General features: G+C 43.8%; 1 protein-coding gene across 1 annotated transcript in view; it reads left to right on the plus strand.

Moving 5' to 3' along the window:
• The window catches only part of ZNF438 (zinc finger protein 438), a 143,303-nt gene extending 127,537 nt beyond the window's left edge, over window positions 1–15,766 (plus strand). The window contains exons 4-5 of the mRNA XM_039248670.1: window positions 11,340–13,143; window positions 14,950–15,766. Coding sequence (XP_039104601.1) covers window positions 11,340–13,143; window positions 14,950–15,568 — 2,423 coding nt within the window. The 3' untranslated portion in view covers window positions 15,569–15,766. The remainder of the gene's footprint in view (window positions 1–11,339; window positions 13,144–14,949) is intronic.
• Window positions 15,767–27,954: the final 12,188 nt, after the last annotated feature.

Genomic DNA, 27,954 nt, shown 5'->3' on the forward strand with positions numbered 1-27,954 from the left:
TTGCTCTCACAGTTCTGCAGAGCTGTGGCCAGTGTCCCCTGTTCTCCCCTAGGCCCCTTCCCTTCCAGGGCCCCTGAGACCTGGGCTCACCCCCACCCTTGAAAGGTCTGCTAGGGGAGCTACTTTCTTCCCTGCCAGGGTTGAGAACAGCAGGTAGCATCAGTAGTATAAACAAAAGCAGGGAGGAGTGCCCCCATAAAACAGCTCTTTAAAATGCACATATGTTAACTCCTGTTCACTGTAACTGTCCATCTGAGTAGCACGTTTTCAATGGGATGTAAAAGTTAGGGGCAGGGATGGGGCACCTGGGTGGTTTAGTCGGTTAAGCGTCCGACTTTCGCTTAGGTCATGATCTCGAGGTTAATGGGTTCGAGCCCCGCGTCGGGCTCTGTGATGACTGCCAGCTCAGAGCCTGGAGCCTGTTTCAGTCTGTGACTCCCTCTCTCTCTGACCCTCCCCTGCTCACGCTGTCTCTCTCTCTCCTGGAAATAAAATAAAAAACATTAAAAAAAAAAGTTAGGGGCGGGGAGTAAGAGACGGTGATAAGATAGATCAGATGTAGGGAAGATTGAGCTGTGGTCTTAGGTGGCTGGAGAAAGGCACGAAAAAATGCTTTACAGGGGCGCCTGGGTGGCTTAGTCGGTTAAGCGTCCGGCTTTCGCTTAGGTCATGATCTCGCGGTTTGTGGGTTCGAGCCCCGCATCGGGCTCTGTGCTGACTGCCAGCTCAGAGCCTGGAGCCTGTTTCAGAGTCTGTCACTCCCTCTCTCTCTGACCCTCCCCTGCTCACGCTGTCTCTCTCTCCTAGAAATAAAACATTAAAATTTTTTTTTAAATGCTTTACAGTTTTAGTGGGACCGTTATTCACAAATTATAGCCATTTATTCCCTCTTTCCTTCATTTACCTCAACAAAGAAACGTCAGTTTAAGGGTACAGTACTATCTCTATATGATTCGCATTCAAGATTTGTGCTTTTTTCCTACTTCCCACCAAAAATAACTGTCAGGAATCTCATGCTTTTTGTCAAGAGAAAGTGAAAAACTCTTGTCTGCTGAGCATCTTACTGTGGTAGGCAGTCTCCTGACACCTTAATGGGTACTGTTTTCTTTTAATCCTGTCCATAACCTTTGCAGCAAACTACTCTTATCCCATTTTTGTAAATGAGAACATTTAGGCTCAGAGAGTGACTTTCCCAGGCCATGAGACACAGCCAGGAGTTGAAACCACATCTCTCTGAACCCTAGAACCATGTTTCCACTAGAGACCACGATAGGGGCCTAACCAAGCATAATAGCGTGGTGAGCATGTAAAAGTGAAAAGAGCCCTTGGAGCCAACTGGGCCAACGTTCAAGTGTCAGCACTGCTACTTACCAGCTTCGAAATCTTTATCTATAAAATGTACATACCAGTAATTTCTAACTCACTTCTTGGTGGAGAGTAAACGAGATAGTACATGTAAAGTTTTTGATAAGTGCTAGGAAATAAAGAAACTCTGGTGCTCTGAAAATAAGAATTCCCTTTCTTGCTAGCTCAACAGTGAATTCGCTGTTTGGCAAGAGAGCTCTCAAAGGCGTGTCTGGAAGGAGGATGCCTGGACATCACTGGTGGTGTTACAGGAGGCAAGGAGAAGGCCTTAGTTAAGAGCACAGCCTTGCAGAGCAGGGAACTGTGCAAGGAGAATGGACAAAAGTGGGCTCCGGATACAAGATAGCTGATCGGGCAGTGCTTATTTCCTTCACATGGTATCAGATTGCCAGAGATCTGGGTCCTAGATGTACTGACTCCAGGAGGTCTTATTGCTACAGATAAGTGGACTAGAAATGGCACCCTGAGATGTCCACTCTCACCACTGTTGTTTAACATAGTGCTGGAAGCCCTAGCATCAGCAAGCGGACAACAAAAGGAAATAAAAGGCATCCGAATTGGCAAAGAAGTCAAACTTTCACTTTTTGCAGATGACATGATACTCTACATAGAAAACACGACAGACTCCACCAGAAGCCTACTAGAACTGATCCATGAATTCAGCAAAGTTGCAGGGTACAAAACCAACGTCCAGAAATTAGTGTCATTTTTATATACCAATAATAAAGCAACAGAAAGAGAAATTAAGAAACTGATCCCATTCACAATTGCACAAAAAACCATAAAATACCTAGGAATAAACCTAACCAAAGATATAAGAGATCTGTATGATGAAAACTGTAGAAAATTTATGAAGGAAATTGAAGAAGACACAAAGAAATGGAAAAACATTTCATCCTCATGGATCAGAAGAATAAATATTGTTAAAATGTCATTACTACCCAAAGTAATCTACACAGTCAATGCAATCCTAATCAAAATTGCACCAGCATTCTTCTCAAAGCTAGAACAAACTGTCCTAAAATTTGTATGGAACCACAAAAGACCCCAGATAGCCAACGTAATATTGAAGAAGAAAACCAAAACAGGAGGCATCACCATCCCAGACTTTAGCCTCTCCTACAAAGCTGTCATCATCAAGACAGTATGGTATTGGCATAAAAACAGACACATAGACCAAAAGAATAGAATAGAGAACTCAGAATTGGACCCACAAATGGATGGCCAACTAATCTTTGACAAAGCAGGAAAGAATATCCAATGGAAAAAAGACAGCCTCTTTAACAAATGGTGCTGGGAGAGCGGGACAGAAACATGCAGAAGAATGAAACTCGATCATTTTCTCACACCATACACCAAAATGAACTAAAAATGGATAAAGGACCTGAATGTGAGACAGGAAACCATCAAAACCCTAGAGGAGAAAGCAGGAAACAACCTCCTTGACCTCAACCGCAGCAGTTTCTTACTTGACACATCCCAAAGGCAAGAGAATCAAGAGCAAAAATGAACTATTGGGACCTCATCAAAAGAAAAAGCTTCTGGAGCGCCTGGGAGCTCAGTCGGTTGAGTGTCCGACCTCGGCTCAGGTCATGATCTCATGGTTCGTGGTTTCAATCCCCGCATTGGGCTATGTGCTGACAGCTAGCTCAGAGCCTGGAGCCTGTTTCAGATTCTGTGTCTCTCTCTCTCTCTGACTCTCCCCTGCTCACAGTGTCTCTCTCTGAAATAAATAAAAAACATTAAAAAAAAAAAAAACGCTTCTGCACAGCAAAGGGAACAATCAATAAAACTAATGGGCAGCCTACGGAATGGGAAAAGATAGTTGCAAATGACATATCAGATAAAGGGCTTGTATCCAAAATCTATAAGGAACTCACCAAACTCCACACCTGAAAAACAAATAATCCAGTGAAGAAATGGGCAAAAGAAATGAACAGACACTTCTCCAAAGAAGACATCCAGATGGCCAACAGACACATGAAACGATGCTCAGCGTCCCTCCTCATCAGGGAAATACAAATCAAATCCACACTGAGATACCACCTCATGCTGGTCAGGGTAGCTAAAATGAACAAATCAGGAGACAATAGATGCTGGCGAGGATGTGGAGAAATGGGCACCCTCCTACACTATTGGTGGGAATGTAAACTGGTGCAGCGCCTCTGGAAAACAGTGTGGAGGTTGCTCAGGAAATTAACAATTGAACTCCCCTATGACCCAGCAATAGCACTGCTAGGAATTAACCCAAGAGTTACAGCAGTGCTGATGCACAGGGGCACATGTACCCCATAGTTCACAGCAGCACTTTCAACAACAGTCAAATCATGGAAAGAGCTTAAATGTTCAACTGATGAATGGATCAAGAAGATGTGGTTTATCTCTACAATGGAATACTACATGGCAATGAGAAAGAATGAAATCTGGCCATTTAGCAACGTGGATGGAACTTGAGGGTGTTACGCTGAGCGAAATAAGTCAGGCAGAGAAGGACAGATACCATATGTTTTCACTTATGGGTGGATTAGGAGCAACTTAACAGAGGACCATTGGGAAGGAGAAGGGGAGAAATAGTTGGGGAGAGGGAGGGAGGCAAACCATGAGAGACTCTTGAATACTGCGAACAAACTGAGGGCTGATGGGGGTGGGGGAGAGGGGGAGGGAGGTGATGGGCATGGAGGAGGGCACTTTTGGGGATGAGCACTGGGTGTTATACGGAAGCCAACTTGACAATAAACTATGAAAGAAAAATAAATAAAATATTAAAATCTCAAATATATCTATATATATACATAAATGGCAGTGTATCCATAAGATGGGACACTATGTGATCACTGAAGGTGGCATAGATAATAGATAAACACAGAGATGCAGAGCTGTGCTTTAGTTGATCATTAAGTGAGAAAAAAAATCAGTTTGAATCTATGTATACACAGCAGACTATGGTATTATGTTAGCCAAAAAATTTACAAAATTGTGATTAAATTAGTTATTTCTGGAAAAGAAAAGAAAGAAATGGCACCCTGCATCTGTAGACACACACACAAAAAAAACACTGGTGCCTGTTGCCAACACATTTCACAGTGCCCTGTGTAGTCACTGCTCCATATATTCCTATGGACTCTCCTTGCAGCGCCTGAACGGTGCCCTGGGGAGAAGGTCGCTGGTGGTTAAACGTGCTTATATGTTTTTCAACAAAATTAAGCCGAGCTCCCTTGTTTTGAGGCATTTCTTTTATATCCTGCTTCTCCAGGTTTTACCATGTTTGTTTTAACCAGAGACCATGTTGGGAAACAGTTTGAACCCCAGCTGGCATTTCTCATTAGAAAGCCAAGTGAGAGAAAGAACAGGGATGCCAACAAATAAAATTAAAAATAGGGTCTTTCAGTTTAATAACATTAAAACCTAAACAACATCTAAAAGTTTTGGCTCTTTTGTGGCTAAGACTTTGGCAGGACTTCCGTTCTGAGCCTAGGTCCAGGGAGCCCATTTCAAGAGCAGGGGCCCGCGTCTCTCTGCGCGCTCACCACTCTCAGCAGTGGGCCCATGGGTCCCACAGATGAGGTGATGGAACTGGGCCCAAACTAACGATGGGATGAGTGGGAACAGCTTTACTGAGAAGCCACAGAGCAGGCCGTGCTTCTGCTGATGGAAATGAGGGAGTGAGCGGTGGGCAGCCTTGTAGAGAATTGCCTGCCCTCTTACTTGTCTCTCGGTATCATCTCTGCCAGCCTTGATGTGAGTCAGTGCAATCGAGCTGGCTTGAGTGCTGCCACTGAGTACCGTTACCCTCTGTTTCTCTACCTGTGACCAAAACCCATCAGACCGGTCCTCAGCTGGTGATGGAGGAGGACACACATTGCACTGTCTGCAAACAACTATTCTCTGGCAACTTTACTGGACTTGTCAGAGGCCTGTGGATGTTAAGGGCAAATTCACCTTTAAAAAAATCTGCTTTGACCTTCAAACAACTAGTAATTTTTCATGAATTCTAACAAGTGGGCTTTCAGAAAATTATTGAATGGCAATCGAAACTCTGGGATCCATAGGACAAGCCATTTCTATTTCAAATTTTTCCTTTTGTCTCCCTGTAAAATTCAGAGATAACAGTGTATTTTGCAGTTAATTAGGAAAACTGTATATAATTTAGCCTCTTTGAGGGGAGAATGAAGGAGAGAAAGGTCATTGCTTCAGATCGGAAAGGACAGATCTGCATGGTGTGGTCTTCGGCACATTACTTAATGTCCTCAAGTCCTATTTTTCTTAATCTGTAGAAAGGGGACAATAATATTTATTTTCAAAGCTTGTGTGAGCATTCAATTAAAAGACCTAGCACACATTCCAGCCCATAATAAGGACTCTATGCCTCCGTGTTTCCCTGTAATCCACAGTTCTATCAGGTTTTCACCAACTGTAAATGTCACTTTTCAAAATAGTTTCTTTAATACACTTAAGGTAGTAAAAACAGCCCATATTTAAAATCCTAATATTAAGTTTCACATTGTATAATTGCACAAAATTAATTTTACTGAGTGAGCCTTTTATGTTTTCAGTTAATAAAAGTCCATGTTTAGTGCCTGAGAGTCCTGTGAGTCTCTTTAACTGGGTTATGGGAAATTTTGCAGCATTTCCAGAAATTACTAATGTCACTGGAAATTTCTACCTCTCATTATTTAGTGCACACTTCTTTGAGATCTATAATTCAGTAGGTGACAGGGAGGGCTTGTAGACCACACCATCTGGAGAGGCCTTGTAAACGTGCGTGAAGCAAACCACTGTGGTAGCTACACAAGCCTGTACAACAAAGACTTCCTACAATTACACATCCTAGTGTTTTAGAGCTTTAAAACCTTAACAGCATTTTCAGCTTCTCTAAGGACTCCTATTGTTCAAACTACTTTAAAAAAAAAAAAATCAAACCTGTGGTTATTCTAGCATAACTGACCTTTATTGCAGATTGCCTCATGTTCTCCTGAAGAGCCTAGTGTTTGCAGGAACAATTCTCAGGACTCTCATTGTCCTTGGGAAGTAATGAGCTCTAATACTTCTCAGTGTTTAACTTTGGGGGGTAGTTATGCACGGCCTGTCAGATTATTAGATTACTTCCCTTATCATTAGCAATTCTTGTCCTTAAATAGGCAAGGAAAATAAAAAACAGAAGACACTCTGCATGTAATGTAGACACAGTCATTTATGCACAGAGACATACTTACCCACCGTGACTGTCCCCAAAGGCACCCCTTTTAACAACACATTCAAAAGGGAAACTTCATTTTCCTTGCATTCATTCAGCATATATGTGTGAACCTCCTGTGTGTCAGGCGCAGAGAGTATTCAGTGGAAAATAAGCACGCATCCCATCCTGACCTCTTAGTTGCCTGTACCCCCAACCCAAAGGCCACTATAGATGCTAGTTTCTTTGTTTACTTTTCAGAGATATTCTGTGCATATAAGGAATATATTTGTGTGTGTACCTCACTATTTTTTAATCTAACACAATAATAATAATCTATACATCTCATATCTTGGAGAATATTCCAGATCAGTCTACCTTACCCTCCTTTTTTACTGTTGTGTAGTATTACATTCTATGGTTGGATGTGTACTTTATGAGTACCCTGTTGCTTGACATATTCAAGTAATTCCTAGGGGTTGTTCTTCTACTTTGGGGCCTTGCCCTCTTTCTCTTGCCTTATACATGTCTTCTAATGCATCACTCTGTTCCCTGTTGCTCCATCATTAATGGTTCTGGGAAAGGGGGTGCAACACCACCTTTGCAGACACCCTCACCCTTGTCTGTACTTCCTGATAGATCCAGGCCAGCATCAGTAGGTCACATTGATCCAATAAGGCCTTACCTTTCACTCTAAAGATTTTTTGTGATTATCTTGTAATTGTTGATCATTGTTCATCATGAAGATAGTTGATCAACTTTGCTACCCCAGGATCCACTTTCTTGAATTGCAGCAAACTTGAGAGTTGGCTCTGTTAGGTAGTCATCATACCTGTCACCTAGGACTCTCTTTCAGGTTGCCCAGGCTGCTCACTGCTCAGTGTTCTCCCTTGCTGGGACAACCAGTTAACCCCAAGGGGTTTTCTTTGCTCCCGCATCAGAGTCGGCCTCCTTTTCCTTTGAATGGCATTGCTCTTCCTGTGTGATTTTATTTCCACTATAACATAGAAACGTTTGAAGATCAATCAAAGCACATTAACTTTAAATGAATCATAATTAGCTCACTCCCTTTTGGATGGCTCTCTAAAATATATCTAGTTTCATTTCTGGAAACCTTAACTGTCAGAATGCTGCTTTCTTACATTTTTACATTTGCTCATAAAAAATAGGAAGCCCCTTCCCAAATTAAATCTTCAGAGACTTTGAAGTGACATTGACCACTGGTTGTTGCTTCAGCTGTATCTTCTGGTCTTTGTTATTTCTGCTCTTCTTCATGCTGACATCACCGTCCTCTGCTTCTGCGGTTCAGTTTTTCCGTTTCCAGTTGTCTCTTCTCTCTTCACTCCTGTCCCCGCTTTGCCCCTCTATGGATGTCTGCTTTTTATTTAAAACAGTGTCTTCTTCAGAACTTGCTTGTTTCTGTGACGATTTTACCTATTTTATTGCTATACCTTGAACAGCAGCATAATTTACTGTTCGCTTACTCCCTCAGATGCTTAGTCAGAGGGCCTCACCTATCCCCTTTATATTACAGGGTTTTAGAGGTGCCTCGGTGGTTCAGTCAGTTGGACATCCACTTCAGCTCAGGTCATGATCTCACAGTCCGTGAATTCAAGCCTCGCGTCAGGCTCTGTGCTGACAGCTCAGAGTCTGGAACCTGCTTAGGATTCTGTGTCTCCCCCTCTCTCTCTCTGCCCCTCTCCCACTTGCATTCTGTCTCTCTCTTTCTCAAAAATAAATAAACATTTAAAAATATTTTTAAATAAACAAAATAAAGGGTTTTATCATGGTGCTAACGAATTTTCTTATTCTAGCACTGAAATTAAATAGAAAAAAATTTTCTGGAGCTATATCCTCTCTTTTTCAATTTTAGAAATTTGGAAATGTTAAAGGTCACGTTTAAATTGTGGCCCTCTTTTCTTCTTCTTTTTAGACCATTTTCTAGGCTGAGTCTATGAATTCTTTATTTCAGCCATTAATCACTTAATGACCACTTACAAGTTCAGAAAATTACTATGACATTTCTGCCACATGCCCAATACTGTTCTGGACCCTAGAGACATAGTAGACAAATTCTGTGCCCTCAAGAAATCCACGTCAGTGACGAAAGGCAGTGGCCCATGACGTAATCTGTATGATGGAGCAAATGTGCTAGAGAAAATTACGACTGGAGAGGAGGGGGGAAGTTCAGAATGGGGGTAGATTTCATGAAGGGAGTCAGAGAAGAGCTCCCCAGGAAGAAGTCATTTGACCAAACTGGAAGGAAACGGTGCAGCAAGTACTGGGCATTTATCTGGAAGGTGGAAGTGCATCCTGGCGGTGAGCACAGCAGGTACAGAGACCGAGAAAGCGGGTGTGTGGCACGTGGAAGGCACAACGAAGAGGCCACCATGGCTGGAGAGCAGCGAACAAAGGAAGTCGGTCAGAGAGTGCCCAGGAGCTGAGGGCATGAGTCCTTTCATCGCAAGGACTTTGGCTCTAGCTCTGCGACGAAGAGCCATTGAACAGTTGTGAACAAATGAGTGAGGTGATGGGTCTTGTGCTGTGATGTATTATTGTCACCTGACTGATCAAGGACAAAGCAGCTTTTCTTCCGGTTCTTTTGTGCTCTGTCAGTTGGGAGTATGCAGTAGATATTTTCTCTTCTCTTCTTTCCTCATCCTCGATTTGTCATGTAGATGCCAAGACCGTTATTATTGTTAATGTAAGTGTTTAATAAGCCTTGTCTTTAAGCAACCAAAAGCTATCAATAATGTGAAGCTTTCTGTAAACTCAATCCTGATGTAACATTTAGTTACAACTGACTTCAGCACTTCTTCCACAAAGATGAGAAGATGGGCTTAAAATGGAAGACATTTAAATTTAAAGTCTTTAGATAGAGAACCAAAAGATAAAAACAGTATGTAGGAAGAAGATGGATCTGTAACAGACTGTTGTGAGGTGAGGCCCAGTTCATTCGCCCATGAGCTTCCTGGATCCCACAGTTCTCCTGACCTGAGTTTTCCCAGACTGCTAGTCTTTCTCCTTCCTTACTCCAATGCAAGCCACCACGTGAAACATGTTTTTAACATACCTTTTCTTCACCAGAGAGGGATTACTTTCTAAAACAAGCTGATCCGTATACATTTCAACCTTATTCCTCCCATGCTACTTATTTATGGGAGGAGTATCATTTTTGCCAAGAGAAACAAGTTTCTGCTAAAATTGTTAGTTCAGTAACTTCAGACATTAAAATTTAGGCTGATTTAAACATTGTGTCTGTTTCAATAGATTGAAATAGATTGCCAGCTTCTGAAGACAGAAATTGTGTCTGTTCACCTGTGTATCCTTGCTGTCCCTGAGAGCACCCTTCGGCCCCTCATCCACAACTCCAGAATCTCAAAAGCTCAGGAAACAGAAAATGTGATCAAAAGTTGGGTACCAAACTCATTCAGAGGCAAAACCTGAACAGAGCAAGACTATTTTAAAAACTCTTCATTTGTCCCACTTTTTGCGAATATGCCTATGTTTTGCTACAGAAGTAGTGGTAGGTTTAAATTGGGTGCTCTGTCGACCCTGCTGGGTGCTACATAACATTTGGCTTATGCATCTGATTACTTTTCTAAAATCTGAAAGTGTAAATTGCAAAATACATCTGCCCCCAAAGGCTTTAGAAAGGGGATGTGGGCCTGTCATAGCGAGTCCTTAGAAGAGTGTAGCTATCTAGCAAGCGTTAGTGGGAGTAAGGTTGGGCTAAAATGAAGAACTTAGAAAAGGGAAACTTTACTGCAGCCAGGCCTTCGGACCTTGAGGTCTCAGGGAATAAAAGATGATTCAGCTCTTAGAAGCAGTGCATTGACATGTTGCCTTAATTATTCTTTTAGAATAGTTGTACTTGGTCTTCAGTTAACCTAGTAAATATGAAATAGGAAGGGTTACTGTATCAATGAAGATTGTACCTTTTAGTGTCCTAGTAGCAGGTGCTTTTTACGTCATTCTTGCCTTTTTTATGTTGTCTCTGTATCTTATCATTTTGTACCATTTTGTTTTGATTCAACATTTTTTAAGGTGTCACATCAGCTTTTTTAATACTGGTGATTTAATTGCAAAAGCACACATAAACAGTTTGAAAGGTGTGAGAAGAAATTCACAAGTCACATGGGAAACAGCAACAAAGCTAGCATTCAGTCTGGAATTCCTCCACGGTGCAAAACAGACTGTACCCGCCAGTGGGTCAGATGGTGTGTCCAGAAAGCCAGTGAGAAATGAGCTTGATACAAGAAACATTTGTTTCCCACCGAAGAGACACTGGGAAATATGGACCTGAATTAAATAGAGGCGTTACCTTCACAAAACTTAAGTTCAATAGGGAAAACAAGACATGTCTGTAAAATAAATGAAACACACAGCAGAACATACCAGAGGACAGTCTCTGCAGCTCCGGAGGTCGGGAAAGGAGATCCAGAATCGGAAGTAGGTATGTGGAGAGGATGGACATGGAATATGGGATAGGAAAGACAAGAGTCCGGCTCTCAGGAAGCTCTGTGTTGAGTAGGAGAGACACACAAACAGATAAACTATTATGGAAAGTGGTAAATGTTATCCTGGGGGCTTTGAAACCATAGTGAAGAATAATCTGTTCTTGGGAAGGTGGACAGGAGTTGACTTTAAGGCTGGGTCTTGAGAAACACAGCCATTTGCCCAGAAGGGCAGGGGTGAATCTAGGAACACATCGCAGGCAGAGTAAATGATGCCTATATGCACTCTCCACATTAGGACAGTTACACCAGAGTGACTTTTTATATTGCCATTGTCATTGCAGGTGAATCAAACATCTCTTCTGGGACGATTCAGAGTGGGAAGGGTTTGCAGTGTAAGAGTCACTTTAGGACCATTGCACCGAAGCTCGTGCCCAGAGTCCTGACCCCCAGAGCGCTGTCGTGCCCTTCACCATCACTCTCTGACCAGGTGAATCCCGGGCCCTCCATCAACGCCAAGCCCCTGGGGGTGCCCACCCAAAATTACGCTCTGATGCAGCTTGCTGGACAGGAGGGGACGTTTTCTCTCGTCGCTCTGCCACCTGTCCCCTCTGCTCAGCCAATCCAGAAACCCAGACTAGCGCTGCCTGAAAACCTGAAGCTGCCTATTCCCCGATACCAGCCCCTGAGAAATAACAAAGGATCAAGAAAGAAACCTGCTCCGAGCTCCTCTGAGAGTGGCGGTGGCATACCTCCTGCCCAAACCCAAACGTCCCCCTCCCCACCTGACCTTCCCGAACCCCCACACAGACCCGGTCCATCGGAGCAAGTGCAGTCTCCAGACCCAGGCCCAGCCAGCATCAGCAGCACGGCACTGACCCTCCGCGGTTGCCCCGGAGACTCCCCACCCCCAGGGACCAGCAGCCGTGGAGATCTGAACCCTCCTACCACCCGGACGGTGTCCACTCCAGGGGAGCCCTCAGCCAAGCCGGGCCTCACAGAGACTCCAGGGAAAGCAAACGTGGCGAGCAAGGAAACCTGTGGTAAGCCTTGTGCCGTTGCCAGTGGAAAACGGAGAGAACAAGCTGATCTTGCAAAAGGCACGACCATTTTGTCACCAGCTGTTTTCAGCAGCGCCGTTCAGCTGATCTCTCCGGTCCCCAGAGGTAAACTGCCCATCGTGCCCTACGGCAGTGGGAGAACAGCGGAGGTATCCGGAGCCCCGCCCGAGGTGAGCCTCCCAGACGGGCTCGGGGCAGCGAGTGGTGAAGTGCCCTCCATCCCAGCTGTCCCTACCGCAGCCACCAGCATGCTCGGCAGGACACCTGTTCCACTGAGCCCCTGTGAAAGTACCTTTTGTGGGGCCACCAGACCGGATCTCAGCCCCAAAGCAAAACTCAGCGGCGGGGCAGCAAAGAGAAGAGTAAGACGACGAAATGTACCAGATGAAATTTTGGCGTTTCAGGGAAAAAGGAGGAAATGCGTTATTAATAAGTGTAAAGATAGTAAAGAAAGAGTGAAAGCCGATCCGCAAGAATCCAATGACCAAAAACCAGGGGCTGTGAAAAAATACCGCAGCATTATGCCCAAGCCTGTGATTGTCGTGTCTGCTTTGGCTCCCCTGACTTATGCAGGCGTGTTGCCGCCCCCGATGCCCGGCAGCCTCGGGCAGGATGTGCTGTTAAGCAGTCCCGTCGCTCCCAAGCACCCGAGCTGTAGGCAGGACAGCGGCACCTCCGCTAAGCCCGGCTCCGCGCTGAGAAACGGCCCCGCGGGCATTAAGAAACCGTGGCTCAGGTGTCACGTCTGTAACCACCACTTCCAGTTCAAGCAGCACCTCCGGGACCACATGAACACACACACCAACAGGCGGCCTTACAGCTGCCGGATCTGCCGCAAGGCCTACGTACGTTCCGGCAGCCTGAGCGCGCACATGAAACTCCATCACGGCGAGAACCGTCTGAAAAAGCTCGTGTGCTGTGAGTTCTGTGCAAAAGTGTTTGGCCATGTCAGGGTCTACTTGGGCCACCTAAAAGAAGTGCACCGGGTTGTCATCAGCACGGAGCCCTCCCCTGGCGAAAGGCAGCCAGGGGACGCTTCAAAGAACAGATGCCTGACAGCACGATGGCCAGAGGGACTGGTGGAGAGGTGAGTGAGTGCCGTGGGGAGGGGGGCCTGGTAGCAAGAGGTGCTTGGATTTGGAGAACAGGGCAAGGTTTCCTATTCAGAAAGATGGGTCTTGGGGCACCTGGGTGGCTCAGTCAGTTAAGCGACCCACTTCAACTAGGTAATAATCTCACCATTGGTGGGTTGGAGCCCCTCATCCGGCTCTGTGCTCACAGCTCAGAGCCTGGAGCCTGTTTTGAATTCTTTGTCTCTCTCTCTTTCTCAAAAATAAATAAAACACTAAAAACAATTCTTTTTAAATTCTTTTTTTTTTTAATGTTTTATTTATTTCTAGGAGAGAGAGAGACAGCGTGAACAGGGGAGGGTCAGAGAGAGAGGGAGTCACAGACTGAAACAGGCTCCAGGCTCTGAGCTGGCAGTCAGCACAGAGCACGACGCGGGGCTCGAACCCACGAACTGCGAGATCATGACCTAAGCAAAAGTCAGACGCTTAACCGACTAAGCCACCCAGGCGCCCCTTTAAATTCTTTTAAAAAGAAAAGAAAAGATGGGTCTGTAAGAACATCCCTCAGACTAACGTTTCAGGAGGTCACTACCTCTTCCTCCGTGCCTGTGAAGAGTGATCTCATTTCTCATGCTTTCTGGGCAGTGATGATTTTTAATTCCTCTAATCCCAGTGAACCACAGCACAGACGCCAGTTTGCGGCATGCTGGGGAGAACAGAGTGAGGAATCTTGCATCTGAAATAGGAAATAGTGAATCACTGTATATGGTTCCTGGTACCTTCTACAACTAATGTTCCCAGACTTGTGGCCACAATTGTTTATATCTAAACCTCATTCTTTGCCCCTGATACAGTCTGACCCATGGTAGGGACTCCACATCCCCCATATTGACCATACTCTCAGGTCCCAGACCCAGCCCTCTGTGTGTGCTCTAGTTTTCCTGTCAGGCCAGATTAACATTTCCTGTGTCACCATTGCCTTGTGCAGGTACTGATGTCTGGCGTTAACGAACAAGCGGGCTACGTAGGTCTAACCCAAGACTCAGACCAATGGGTCTCCCAGGGACTCCCCCCCCCCCCCCAGTATGCCTACTCTCCACTGGATGGAGGAGCGAGATTCACTGAAATGAACCGTCATCAGCACCATGAAGATGAAAAGTTTTCTAACTCTAGATTCCCTGTCTGTCCCTCATCATTCTTAATTATCCTAATTGTTCTCAACAATTTTGGCTTCCGCTGTCACCTTCATTTTAAAATCTAGGATGCCTTGCCCTGTGTCTTCCTGGCTTTTCTAGAGTTTCTCTGCTTTCCTTCAGGCATTCCTATCCACCGAGAGATGTCTGTACCTTTTCTTAACGCGTCTAGCAACCACCCTAAAGAAACCTCTCTTCTCGGTAGTTTTCTGCGGTACATTTTGATTTGTAGGTAAACTGTCCCAAGTGAATTCAGTGCTCAAGGTTAGGAAGGGCAGCAGTGGGTGGTGTGGCCGAACCTAGCGGGTCCCTGTGGTGCCTCACTTGGTACTACCTGACTCTAGTGTAGAGGACACCTAGCTGGTAACCGAAGAATAGTTAGCTCCCCTGGGGAAGAGACTGAAAGGGAAACACTCTTTCACTGGATGCTGGTGGCTTGAGGACCATGTGACCCCAAGCAGGAGTGATGATCAGTGTCCACCGTGGCTTGTGCTTCCCGCATACTGTTTCCCCGTTCCCCGTACTCCCCTCACTGGGTGTGTTTTGGGTCCCTGAATGTGAGCAGCTGAACAAGAAGTTCCAGTTGTGTTTTACATGAACTCTTACGCAGACCACTTGCCCCCTTTCCAGGGAAAACAAGTCAAGCCTGGAAGAAGACCTCCTCCTAACCCAGGCAGACGAAGTCAAATTACAAATCAAATGTGGCCGCTGTCAGATCACCGCTCACTCTTTTGCTGAAATCAAGTTTCATTTACTTTACGTTCACGGAGAGGAAATTCAGGGCCGGCTGCAAGAGGAGATCTTCCCAGGAAGCACAGGATCTCAGGAAGAGCTGGTGAAACACACCACTCCTTTCTGGAAGCAACATCCTGAGAGAAGGAAGCTGGTCAAGCGTTGTCCCCCTGATGAAGACTTACGTGCAGTTCCGAAACTAAAAAGGCAGCTGTACCTTCATCATCACAGTGATGTGGAAAGACTCAGGAAAACAGAGGGAGTGCAAGCGGGACCCAGGGAGCCACTGGGGGTGGCCCCCCGGGGCTCCGCAGGTCCCAGCCCCCGCACCCTCCTCCTTGGGGCCCATTCAGGCTTCAACTGTGTCCTCTGTGCCCAGACGATGGCAAGGAAAGAAGAAGTCCTCCGGCACTGGGAACAGGAGCACCACTGTGAGGACCCTCCCAAGCTGTGGATGATTTTAAATGCACTCTCTAGTCAGGGGGTGACAGGACTTCCTGGGGAAACTGAGAAATGAAATCTTGGGGGTGGGGGTAAAGAGAATGTTGCTTGCTTGCTTTCTCTTTCTCTCAAAGCCCTGTATATTTATGGTGGTGCTTAATGATAAAAGACTAATTAGGATCAGCATTAATGAACACAAGTGATTTTTGTACACAGTTTTATTTTCCTACTATATATATATATATACATATACTATGTATACATATATATATATATGCCCTTGATGTATATTTTTCTAACCATATGCAGTTTTATTTTAAAAGTCTATGTACTAACCATTAATGTCTTAGACTTTATTTGAGAATAAAGAAAAAGATCAAAATTTGGAGAATGAAATGTAAAAGATTTTATAGGCTGTTCTTCAAATATAATGTTCAGCGTGGTTGAGCGTTGTGTGTATATCATTTTGTTCAGCTGTTTTCTGTTTAAGTAGACCGACAAATGCGATAAATCTCCAGATGGCAGAGTCAGTCCAGTCTCAGCCACATGTATAGTGTTGATATTTATCAAATTCTCTGGTGTATTTGAATAGGCTGTAGAACAGTACATTTAATAAGGCTCTCATCTACCACAATTTAAAATCCATCTTTCCAAGACTTAGATTTTTTGTTGTTGTAGCAATTTTCTTAAATGCACGTTGCCTTGAAGATTAGATGTTGGTAAGTCTTACAGCTGTAGTGTTCCATATCAAAGTAATCAAGCATGTTTTAGTACTTCAGCTAATAAAAAACCACTTTTTGGGTTAAAAGTTCTTTTCAAATAGTCCTTCAGGCCAGGAAATTTACAACCTGGGAAGCGCACTAGACAGTCAGCCCAGATGGCTAGGTGTCTGAACGGCTCGCCCTCCCTCCCAAGGAGCTTCACAGGGTTGTCACTAGCTGATCAGTTTTCGATGCAACTATGCCTTTCAAGCCCACGGTTCTCTTTGAAAGCCAAGAGTAAATGATTGCCTTTTTAATTCCTGGGAATCAGAAAAGTTGCCATTTGGAGCTCCTGGCCATCCAGGATGCAAAATCATTTTCTTAGAACAGGGGAGTTTGAGCAGGCAACCAACTGAAGTTTCAGCATCTGAGTGAAAGCACTGTGCATGTGGCCAGCCCCGTCTGCCCGAGGCGCGGCCCAGGCATCATCACAACAGGTTTCTGTGCTACAGGAAGTTGCCGAAGCAGGAAGAACTGAATTCGGATTGATAAGCTAGTGGGTTTTAAGTCTTCTTTTTTTTAATGTCTCATTTTAAAAGAAAGTGTTCGTAAGCATGATTTCACTCAAATTTTCCAGAAAGGGAAAACTCAATTCTTGACTTTTGCAAATAGTTTTATAAATTTGAGAATATGAGGGTAGGAGTGGAAATCTCTGAAAGATTTTGCCGTAGTGTATCAATCATCACGCTCTATCCAGTTTGAAAGAGATCATATCAGACCTTCACTCTGATATTTTTAGAACTGGGTTAGTAATGAAACCACTTTACCATTCAGTGCAGCACCTTTTGGGAAGATTGGTCTGAAGGCACTAAAAATGAGATTGACCAAGAATACTACTTGAATTCAAGCCATGAACCTTGATTTTAAACTGTAAAATAATTTGTAGACTACTCAGCCCTCAAATTCTAAGCAGCATTTTTGAAATACTGGCCAGTCAGCTAAGGCAGAGGAGGGGGTCTGGAGAATGTATGGAGGCAGAGGTATAGGAAAGAGTGCATCCACACAGCTAGTAAAGGAAAATCTGAAGTCCTCCAGGTTCTGAAGCCCACCGCTCCTCCCCCTCCCCGTCTATAGCTGGTGTTTAAAACCACAGATTCTTACCGGCAGAACAAAACCCCAAGGATACAGACAGCCTGTAAAAAATAGAGACTTACAAATGGGGGCACGAGCCCAGGTAGGGAGGTGTGACTGGCTCATGATGAGGCGCCCTGACTGGATCCTCCTTTCATCAGGGCCCTGCACCATAGGTTTGGGGGTGTCAGCACTTATCTTTAAGAAAGGTCTTATTACAAGAGACGTGCAGTGCAGAGGGGCCTCACTGGATGCCTTTGTATGTGGGGGGGGGGGGTTCATTTGGAATAGAATGTTCTAGTTCTCAGCTTCTAGAAGCACTCCCCTGCATTCCAGGGGGAATGGTCGCGATGCCACCTAAGGTAAGGGGCTTCTGGTCCTTAAGAGTGCTTCTTCAGCTAGAATGGCACAGAGAGGGATTCCTGGGGAGCAGAAAGGAAAGGGAGGGTCATTCAGCTAAAGTGGCTCCGGGAACAGCTCAGATTGATGAGCCAGTCGGTCTTCATTGATGAGCCTTCCTTGGGCACAGACATGTTGTTGGCACGGTCCCAACCTGTATCCTTGACCCACAGGAAGTGAGGTGTAGGAATGTGCTGCTCCATGTGACCCTCAGAGCCTTAGCTCTCCGGGGCTCCATTCCCTCATCTGTACTGCAAGAGTGATGCTCCTGCCTTGGGCCTTGCAGTAGCCGGGGGCTGATAGTTATTATGCTTCTGGCCAGCCTTGGAGAAGAGGTATGTTACACCATAGAAAGACCATTTAAAACAGCTCAAGTAAGCAGCCTGAGGTGATCTCTGAAAATGGTCTGCTACCCACTTGACCCAGAAAGCCCTACAAAATAATACAAATGAGGAGATTCAAATCTTCATGTTCACATTATATGCATATATCCGATGTCACATCACAGTACCTGAAAGTACCTCAAAGATGTCGCTTTGCAGAAGCAATGTGTGCCATTCCGTCGCTACGATGGTGTGCCCAGGCCAAACAGTGGGGCTGGACACAGGTCGGGGGCCCAAAAATGTGCTGAATTTTTTACTGCAGATGCTTTAAAAATGCAGTGTACTGTTGAACTTCAGGGTTTAGATGTAGATTCTCTGGTCATTGAGCTCATCCAGGTGAATAAAACCCCCACGATGTGGTTGTAGAACTTGCACTTACAGGGCTCGTGGTGGGATTAACCCATAGGTGAGCTCCCCTGCCACATTGAGACAATCCTCACTGGAGAAGAACAGATTACAGAAGAGGAGGTTGCCAAAACAAACAAACAAAAAAGCCCCAGAGGTTTGCTCAGAAGAAAAAGACATCCCAGGTCCCAGAAGAAACTGAGGAAACAAAAATGTATGACCCGGGAGTAAATTCTGCATAAAATAAATGCAAATAAAAGTAAAAAAAAATAATAAAATTTTTAAAAATAAAACGGCTCACATAGGTTGCAAGTCCAGAATTCAAAAATGAAAACTGTACTGAGAGCCATAGAAACTTTCATCTTTGCATAAGTGTATTTTAATTTTTCAGTTATCAAAGTGGGATCTGGAATGCACGGAGGCTTGCCTAGTGTTTGTTTAATCTCTACAGAAAGTGGAATTCAATTCTTTCCATTCCAGGCTCCACTTTGGCCCTCATGTTTCTCCCCAAGGCTGCCCCTTCCTGGGCTGGATCTGGCCAGCACTGCAGCGCTCACCCCGGGGTCTTGAATTTGACAGTGGACTTGTCCACTTCCCACATTAGACCATAAGCCTCTTGAGGGCAGGGATTGTGTCTGTTCAGCACGCATCCCCAGAGGGTCCAGCACCTGACCTGGAATAATGTACAATAAACATTTATTGGGAAAAAAAAGGATATATTAGCTAAATACAAATGGAATTGTCAGTTCCCTTTTTACGAATAAAGCCAGCTTTCAGAGTAACCAAACTTCCATCTAGGAAGGCATAGAGACAAATTTGGTTTTAAATCCAGCACACTCATTTTGCTTAATGTCTTTTGCTTCTTGGAAAATTGTCCCAAAGCCAGCAAAACGAGACTTTTTTCCTTTCTTTTGGCCCTAAATTATTTCTGAAAGTTACAGCATTTTAGATTTGTATTGTTTTATTAGCTGTCATTTTTATTCATGTCCCCTTTTGTCTCTCTCTCTTTCTCTGGACCTCTTCCTGGTTTAGTTTGACTATTCCTCCGTTAAGCTGTTCCTCATATGGAAAGTTGTCTCTTCATCAGCACACCATAAATAATCAAACCTGGGTGCGTTCCATTACCTTCTCTGGCTCCGTGCTCCTGCCTCCCAGCTGCACGGCTCCAGTTTTCTGTGGCCCCAGTGACATGATTGTTGGCAATAAATGCTCAACTTCATTTATTTATTAGAATTCTCAGATCTGGACTGGTTTGCTCCATTCAAGCTGCTGACATGCTTTGTTAGGTACATATTTTATGAAGTCTCCTCCTTTCACTGAGCTCCTGAGAAACAATGCCCCGGTAGAGATGAACTGGGATTTAACAGAACAGGCTTTTAGCTTCAACTTTATACAGACTTCCCTGACATTAGGCAATCAGCAGCTTATTTCGGCTTGTGTTGCAATCCAGTATATATTTTAACTATATCCGTCTCTTCGAGAATGTTCCTTTTGAGGTGGAATGTTTATTGTATCTCCTATTTGGTCATGGGCATGGTTATCCCCATAATAAAACTATAGCCACAGTTTTGCAAGCATATTTTAAAGTTGTGTTCAGGGCACAGACATTAGCTTAGTGGTACATCACATTTTCCGTACTCTGAAGTGTGAAAATGTTTCAATGTGTTGCCTAACCCTAGGAAAAATCGCTATCTATTGAAGGAAACCAAATGTGACAACTCAAGAGAAGTAGAGATTATTTGTTCTAATTTTGATCTGAAGCGAAATCGGGATTTTGTTGGTTTGTTTGTATGAAACTTGATCCCACCTTCAAAATTGCCCTCTATGCCTCCCTTCCCCCCCACCTATTATAGCAAAGAATTTGCTATAATAGGATGGCTATATTGCCTATTTTGGTATGTTCCCAAAACAAGATTGCAAGCAATTAACATTATGATAGATCATTTCTGACAAGTCAAACAGCCACTAAGCACTACTCAAGTAAACGATTTTCCCTTCTATCATCAAATATGATTTTAATCTCCAACTAGGAGTCTCAGCTAGAGACCACCAGATCTATAGGCTTTTGCAGAAACAGCCATGAACCTGATCTGACCACTGCCTGAGTTGCAACACAGATCTCAGCACAAGAATTTGGCCATGGAAGAGATCCAGGTGGCTCAAACATAGGCGCTGCATAGCCATCCCAAAGCTGTGGCTATATCTGGAAGTAATATTTGAGAATATGTTCGTAGGAAACTAAAACACTGCCCTTTCCTAGTGTAATCCAAATTAAAGCACACTTCAGTTTTTCATAAGACATGCATGGAGCCAAGCCTTTTGGACAATGGTTACACCCAAGGAAAGTTAAAATATCCAAGAAGATGAAGTCTTTTGAATGGTGTTTATTCTTTCTTGAAGTAAAGGGTGGGGTTGGGGGAAGCAAGAGAGCAGTCCACTGTGTCAGGATGCGGCACGAAGAGCTTTTTGATGATGAAAAGCCCCCAGGGACACTGTGAGGTTAGCATGCCTCCTGGATCCAGCGCCCACATAGCAAAATGCCAATAATGTTTTTGTATAATCACAGCGGAGCAAATGAAATCTGACATGTATCAAAATCTAAAATGCACGGACCTGTTGATCCAGGAACTCCACTTCTGGGAATGTGTCCTATAGATGTCAGTGCACAAGTGCACAGGCGGGTGAGTGAGGATGTTCACTGCAGCACTGTTGATAATCAGTGGAAAACTTATGCAACTGTCCACCGGATCTGGCTGAACGAAACTGCAGCGCACCGTATGATGGAATACCATCTAGAGTGTAAACGCCTGAAGTAGCACTACATAATGTGTGAAGGAACCAAGGTACGGAACAGTGTACAGCACACTCTCATTTGCCTTTTAAGAGGAGGAAATGTGGTGCCTGGGTGGCTCAGTCAGTTAAGCATTTGACTCGGGGTTTTGGCTCAGATCATGATCTTGCAGTGTGTGGGTTCAAGCCCTGTATCGGGCTCTGTGCTGACAGTGCAAAGCCTGCTTGGGATTCTCTCTCTCTCCTCTCTCTGCCCCTCCCCCACTCGTTCTCTCTGTCTCTTTCAAAATAAATAAAATTTTTTAAAGTTTTCTTGAAATTAAATTAAAGGAAGAAGAAAGGAAGAAATAGAAGAGATAGATGTATTAAAGATGCATGTGTATGCACAGAAAATTTCTGGAAGGTCATTTTAGGAAAGGGGTACCAGAAGATGGGAAGGAGGAACACACTTCTGCATTACTGAAATCTTTTCCTACATTTTAGTTTTTTAATTAAAAAAAAGGCTTTACCAGATTAAGCTGTAGCTCTCTTCTTCTCTTTTGGGAAGGCCTCAGCCAAACTGTGAAAGAAGAAAAATTTGTCTTACCCTGTGTGAGCTTTAGGGCCTACACAGATGTCCTCAGCTTCATCTCTGCTGTCTAACAGTACCACACAGACAGTGATCCACAGTGAGAGAGACAGCTTTTTAACCCAGTACGCACATGGATCCACATATAGGTACAGATACCTACAATCCAGGCAAAACTTTGACTTCATAAAAATAATACAGTGTGTATAATAATGCACATTGCATTGTAATATGTTCTAACTTATGTTTAAAGGCTGGTTACTTTGATGAGGTCCCAATAGTTCACTTTTGCTTTTATTTCCCTTGCCTTCAGAGACCTGTCAAGTAAGAAGTTGCTGCAACCGAGGTGAAAGAGGTTGTTGCCTGTTTCTCCTGTAGAATTTTGATGGTTTCCTGTCCCACATTTCAGTCTTTCATCTATTTTGAATTTAGTTTTGTGTAAGGTGTAAGGAAGTGGTCCAGTTTCATTCTTCTGCATGTTGCTGTCCAGTTGTCCCAGCACCATTTGCTAAAGAGATTGTCTCTTTTTTTCCATTGGATACTCTTTCCTGCTTTGTCCAAGATTATTTGGCCATACATTTCTGGGTCCATTTTGGGATTCTGTATTCTATCCCATTGGTCTATGTGTCTGTTTTTATGCCAGTACCATACTGTCTTGATAACTACAGCTTTGTAGTAGAGGCTAAAGTCTGGGATTGTGATGCCTCCAGCTTTGGTTTTCTTTTTCAACATTACTTTGGCTATTCACAGTCTTTTGTGGTTCCATACAAATTTTAGGGTTGTTTGTTCTAGTTCTGTGACTAATGCTGGTGCTGTTTTGATGGGATTGCACTGAATGTGTAGATTGCTTTGGGTAGTATTGACGTTTTAACAGTATTGTTCTTCTAATCCATGAGCATGGTATGTTTTTCCATTTCTTTGTGTCTTCTTCAGTTTCTTTCATAAGCTTTCTTAAATTTTCAAAGTACAGATATTTTGCCTCTAGGTTTATTCCTAGGTATTTTATGGTTCTTGGTCCAATTGTAAATGGGATCAGTTCATTGATATCTCTTTCTGTTGCTTCATTATTGGTATATAGAAATGCAACTGATATCTGTACATTGATTTTATATCCTGGAACTTTGCTGAATTCATGTATTAGTTCTAACAGGTTTTTTGTGGAGTCTTTCAGGTTTTCCATGTAGACTATCATATCATCTGCAAAAAGTGAAAGTTTAACTTCTTTGCCAATTTGGATGCCTTTTATTTCATTTTGTTGTCTGATTGTCGAGGCTAGGACTTCCAACACCATGTTAAACAAAGGTGGTGAGAGTGGTCATCCCTGTCGTGTTCCTGATCTCAGGGGAAAGCTCTCAGTTTTTCCCCATTGAGGATGATATTAGCTGTGGGCTTTTCATATATGACTTTTATGATGGTTAGGTATGTTCCTTCTATCCCGACTTTCTTGAGGGTTTATTAAGAAAGGATGCTGTATTTTGTCAAATGCTTTTTCTGCATCTATTGACAGGATCATATGGTTCTTATTCTTTCTTCTGTTAATGCAATGTATCAAGTTGATTGATTTGTGAATACCAAACCAGCCCTGCAGCCCAGGAATGAATCCCATTTGGTCATGATGAATAATTATTTTAATATACTGTTGACCTCAGTTTGCTAATATCTTGTTGAGAATTTTTGCATCCATGTTCATCAAGGATACTGGCCTGTAATTCTCCTTTTTAGTGGGGTCTTTGTCTGATTTGGGAATCAAGGTAATGCTGGCTTCTTATAATGAGTCTGGAAGCTTTCCTTTTGTCTCTATTTTTTAAACAGCTTGAAAAGCATAGGTGTTAACTCTGCTTTAAATATTTGGTAGAATTCCCCTGGGAAGCCATCTGGCCCAGGACTCTTATTTGTTGGGAGATTTTCGATAACTGATTCAATTTCTTTACTAGTTATGGGTCTGTTCAAATTTTCCATTTCTTGCCTTTTGAGTTTTGGTGGTGTGTGGGTGTTTAGGAATTTGTCCATTTCTTCCAGGTTGTCCAGTTTGTTGACATATATTTTCAAAGTATTCTCTAATAATTGTATTTCTATAGTATTGGTTGTGATCTCTCCTCTTTCATTCATAATTTTGTCTATTTGGGTCCTCTTTTCTTTTTGAGAAGTCTGGCTAAGGATTTATAAGTTTTGCTTATTCTTTCAAAAAACCAGATTTGTTTATCTGTTCTACCATTTTTGGGGATTCTATTTTGTTTATTTATGCTCTGTGATCTTTATTATTTATCTCCTTCTGCTGGCCTAGGGCTTACTTTGCTGCTGTCTTTTTCGTTCTCTGAAGGCAAGAGAAATAAAAGCAAAAATGAACTACTGGGACCTCATCAAGATAAAAGGCTTCTGCACAGCAAAGGAAACAGCAAAACTAAAAGACAACCGATAGGATGGGAGAAGATGTCTGCAAATAACATATCAGGTAAAGGGTTAGTATCGAATATCTATAAAGAGTTTACCAAACTCAACACCCGAAAAGCTAATAATCCAGTAAAGAAATGGGCAGAAGACATGAACAGACACTTTTCCGAAGAAGACATCCAGATGGCCAACCGACACATGAAAAGATGCTCAACATCACTCATCATTAGGGAAATACAAATCAGAATCACATTGAGATACTACCTCACACTGGTCAGAGTGACTAAAATTAACAACTCAGGAAACAACAGATGTTGACAAGGATGTGGACAAAGGGGAGTCCTCTCTCACTTGTTGGTAGGAACGCAAACTGGAAAATTGCAGCCACTCTGGAAAACAGTGTGGAGTTGCCTCAAAAAGTTAAAAGTAGAATTACCCTATGACCCAGTGATATCACTACCAGGAATTTATCCAAAGGAGACAAAATGCTGATTCAAAGGGGTACGTGTGCCCCAATGTTTATTGCAGCACTATCAACAATAGCCAAATTATGGAAAGAGCCCAAATGTCCATCAACAGATGAATGGATAAAGAAGATCTTGTGTGTGTGTGTGTGTGTGTGTGTGTGTGTGTGTGTTTATACATTCTTTTTCACCACCAAGTAGCATTCCTTCATATATATATGATGTATATGTATGTATATATATATGATGGAATGCTACTTGGTGGTGAAAAAGAATGAAATCTTGCCATTTGCAACAAAATGGATGAAACTAGAGGGTATCATGCTAATAAGTGAAATAAGTCGGTCAGAGAAAGACAGATTATCGTATGTTTCCACTCATATGTGGAATTTGAGAAACTTTACAGAAGACCATAGGGGAAAGGAAGTAAAAATAAGTTACAGAGAGAGAGGCAAACCATTAGAGACTCTTAAATACAGAAACAAACTGAGGATTGATGGGGGTAGGGAAAATGGGTGATGGGCATTGAGGAGGGTACTTGTTGGGATGAGCACTGGGTATTGTATGTAAGTGATGAATCACAGGAATCTACTCCTGAAGCCAAGACTACACGGTATGTTAGCTAACTTGACAATAAATTATTAAAAAATAAATAAAACTTATCCTCAAACAAAAATGAATGAATAAATGAATGAACAAATAAATAATTTGCTTCACATTAAATTGATTTCATGACCTACTAAGGAGAAAACACAATCTGAAATAACACTGCTGTAGACCTCAGATTTTCTGACCTGATCCCTATGCCCTCCTGGCCTTTCTAGGCTGTCACCCATCTCCTCAGGTCTATGCTGCTAGGGGCATGTTGGGTGACTCTCCTCTCTCTGCACAAATACGCATTTGATAGGCCTTTGAAGGGTGTCCTCAGGCCAAATGGATGACTAACTCCGGGCATTTTGGACACCCTGTGGCCAATAGGAAGGCCTTTGGTGCCTCTCCAGCAACTCCCTAGTGGCTCTTGAGTGCCCCTTTGGAAATGGGGAAGGACATCATTTAGGAACCAAGAGACATTGCTGCCTAACTGGGACTCACCCCAGTAAGGCACTAGGGTTTCAACCCTTTTACAAAGCTTCACTTAACTAGAGATGCTGACTCAGGGCTTAGGTTGGTTTTGCAACTGTCGCTCATTTCTTACCCTCAGTCACATAAAACAATGTGGCAGAAATCTAGTCTACTGCAGAAGATACAAAGTCTGATAGCTTTCCAACCAACAGCCTTCTTCAACCCCCCGCCTGCTCCCTCTCTCCTGTCCTAGGCTAAGAAGCCCACCCTGGCCATTTTTCTGAAGATATAAACATGACCACTCCCTCTCCTCCCAGCCCCACTTCCTAGAGAACATTCTGCCATTTGCCAGGCTTGCAGTATAACTGAGTCACGATGGTAGAACATGGTCAAAGAAAGGGCCTCTTGGGCTTCAAAGTGGTCTTTATCCTTCCATAGTCTCTTCAAGGAGACGTTCTGAAGTTAGGCCAAGGCCTCTAACTGAAGCAAACAAACTCTAGTGGCCCCCGCCCCATGTCAGACACGCAGCACCACTGTGATGAGGAAAAGTCTGCTTTTCACTTGGCTGTCACTTGGTCCAAACCATTTAGAGGTAACACCTAGTTAATTCATCCCCCCATGTGTTTTCCTCAGAGGTCCCTCTTTTTCAGTTTCTGTGTTGGCTTGAAGAAAATAGGTCTGGTTCCCCTTTTTATAGCAGCTTAAATGGGTCCCAAGTTGCCAAAAAAGTGTTTATGGAACTACTCACAGGTCCTGTGGGGATATTCCAAATCAACACACAGCTCCTGAGTGCCCATGATCACATGAAGAAACACACTCAGCATGCCCGCTCCGGGGTCACTGGCCTGCACAGTCAGATGGGTTTACCTAGGAGGTGCTGCTGCTATGCTGTACTTTTCCACATGCACATGGACAGGAGAAGAGAATTTGGCTCTCTCGTTGATAATAAAAGGCCATGGGAGAGAAGAAAATTGGCTGGTATTAGCCACTGATTGGATGTTTTCATTTTGCTTTGGTTTTCATCGGTACACTGAAATATTACTTCAAGCATGTGCGCCATCTTACATGGAAAATAACAATTACAGCAATAACTGTTCTAACTCTAAGGGCCTTTATGGTTCAAGAGGGGATCCTTATACCAGTTTCACAAAAGACTCATGCTCTTCTGGGTCCTGCGGGATTCACTGGGGACTTCAGCCCAGTTACAGTTGGACAAATTTCCACATCACAAAATCCATTGCCAGCATGGACACTAATTGGCCTCATTGGCCAGAAGAGAAAGCTCTGGCCCCCAATACTGAGCAATGCGCTAAAATGTTGAGACCGTAGATAGGAAATCGTGCTATGTTGACCCAAGGTTTGCTCTCTGCCAGGGATAAGGAAGTATTTGGGGCTCCAGGGTCACAGGCAATCCATTAGGAAATAGCAAAATGCCTTCTAGTACAGCAAGGAACTTAAAATAGGTTCAATAAGACCTCCAGCACAGGCCGGCATTAATAGTCTTTCGGGGAAGAAGCCACTGAATTTCAGTTGCTGGCAGAGCAGATCGAGGGGGCAGATGAAAGAGCTAATTCTCCTGAAGTAAGAGTGTGTGCCCATATTTCAGAAAAACAGGCTAACTGCTCTCTTTTGTTGCATTGTGGCTGGTAGGTGCTATTTGCAGGGACCCTGTGAGTCTCAGGTGACATAAGTAGGTTGTGAGGTCGGAGTTAAACCTTTCGCCCTGATCAGAATGGCACCCAATAGTTAGCTAATACCTGCCAATTCCCCACTAAGTGCAATCGGACACTGGTGCCAGTACAGCCAGCCGCAAACCCTTAAGTCATCCTGGTATTTGCTGTCAGATTCACCGCCAACATCTTTGAGGAAATGTCTTAAGTGGACAATTCTTTCAGAAGACCATTAAAGCAGGACACAGAGAAGATCAACACACGCTAAAAAGTCTGTTGGCTCTGTAGCATGCAGGAGCTTCATCCCTCCCCATATTGCACGGACTCCCATATTTCTCCCCTTTCAGGCCGATATTGACGGTATAGCCGTGGTTTACAGGCCTGGACACGTACCAGCCGTCCAGGGACTATGGACGCAACTAGCTCATCTCTGGCTCTGAGATGCCACCTGGACCTGACCTGCTTCCCCACTAGCAGCCCTCTCTGCCTGCCTTCTGCTCTGGTGACGGGCCCGCCCTGCTCCGCTGGCCTCCCCTTCCGTCTGCCTACCTGCTCACT

Source organism: Hyaena hyaena, unplaced genomic scaffold, assembly GCF_003009895.1.
Source record: "Hyaena hyaena isolate Hyena2069 unplaced genomic scaffold, ASM300989v1 scaffold_314, whole genome shotgun sequence".
NCBI classification, from domain to species: Eukaryota; Metazoa; Chordata; class Mammalia; order Carnivora; family Hyaenidae; genus Hyaena; species Hyaena hyaena.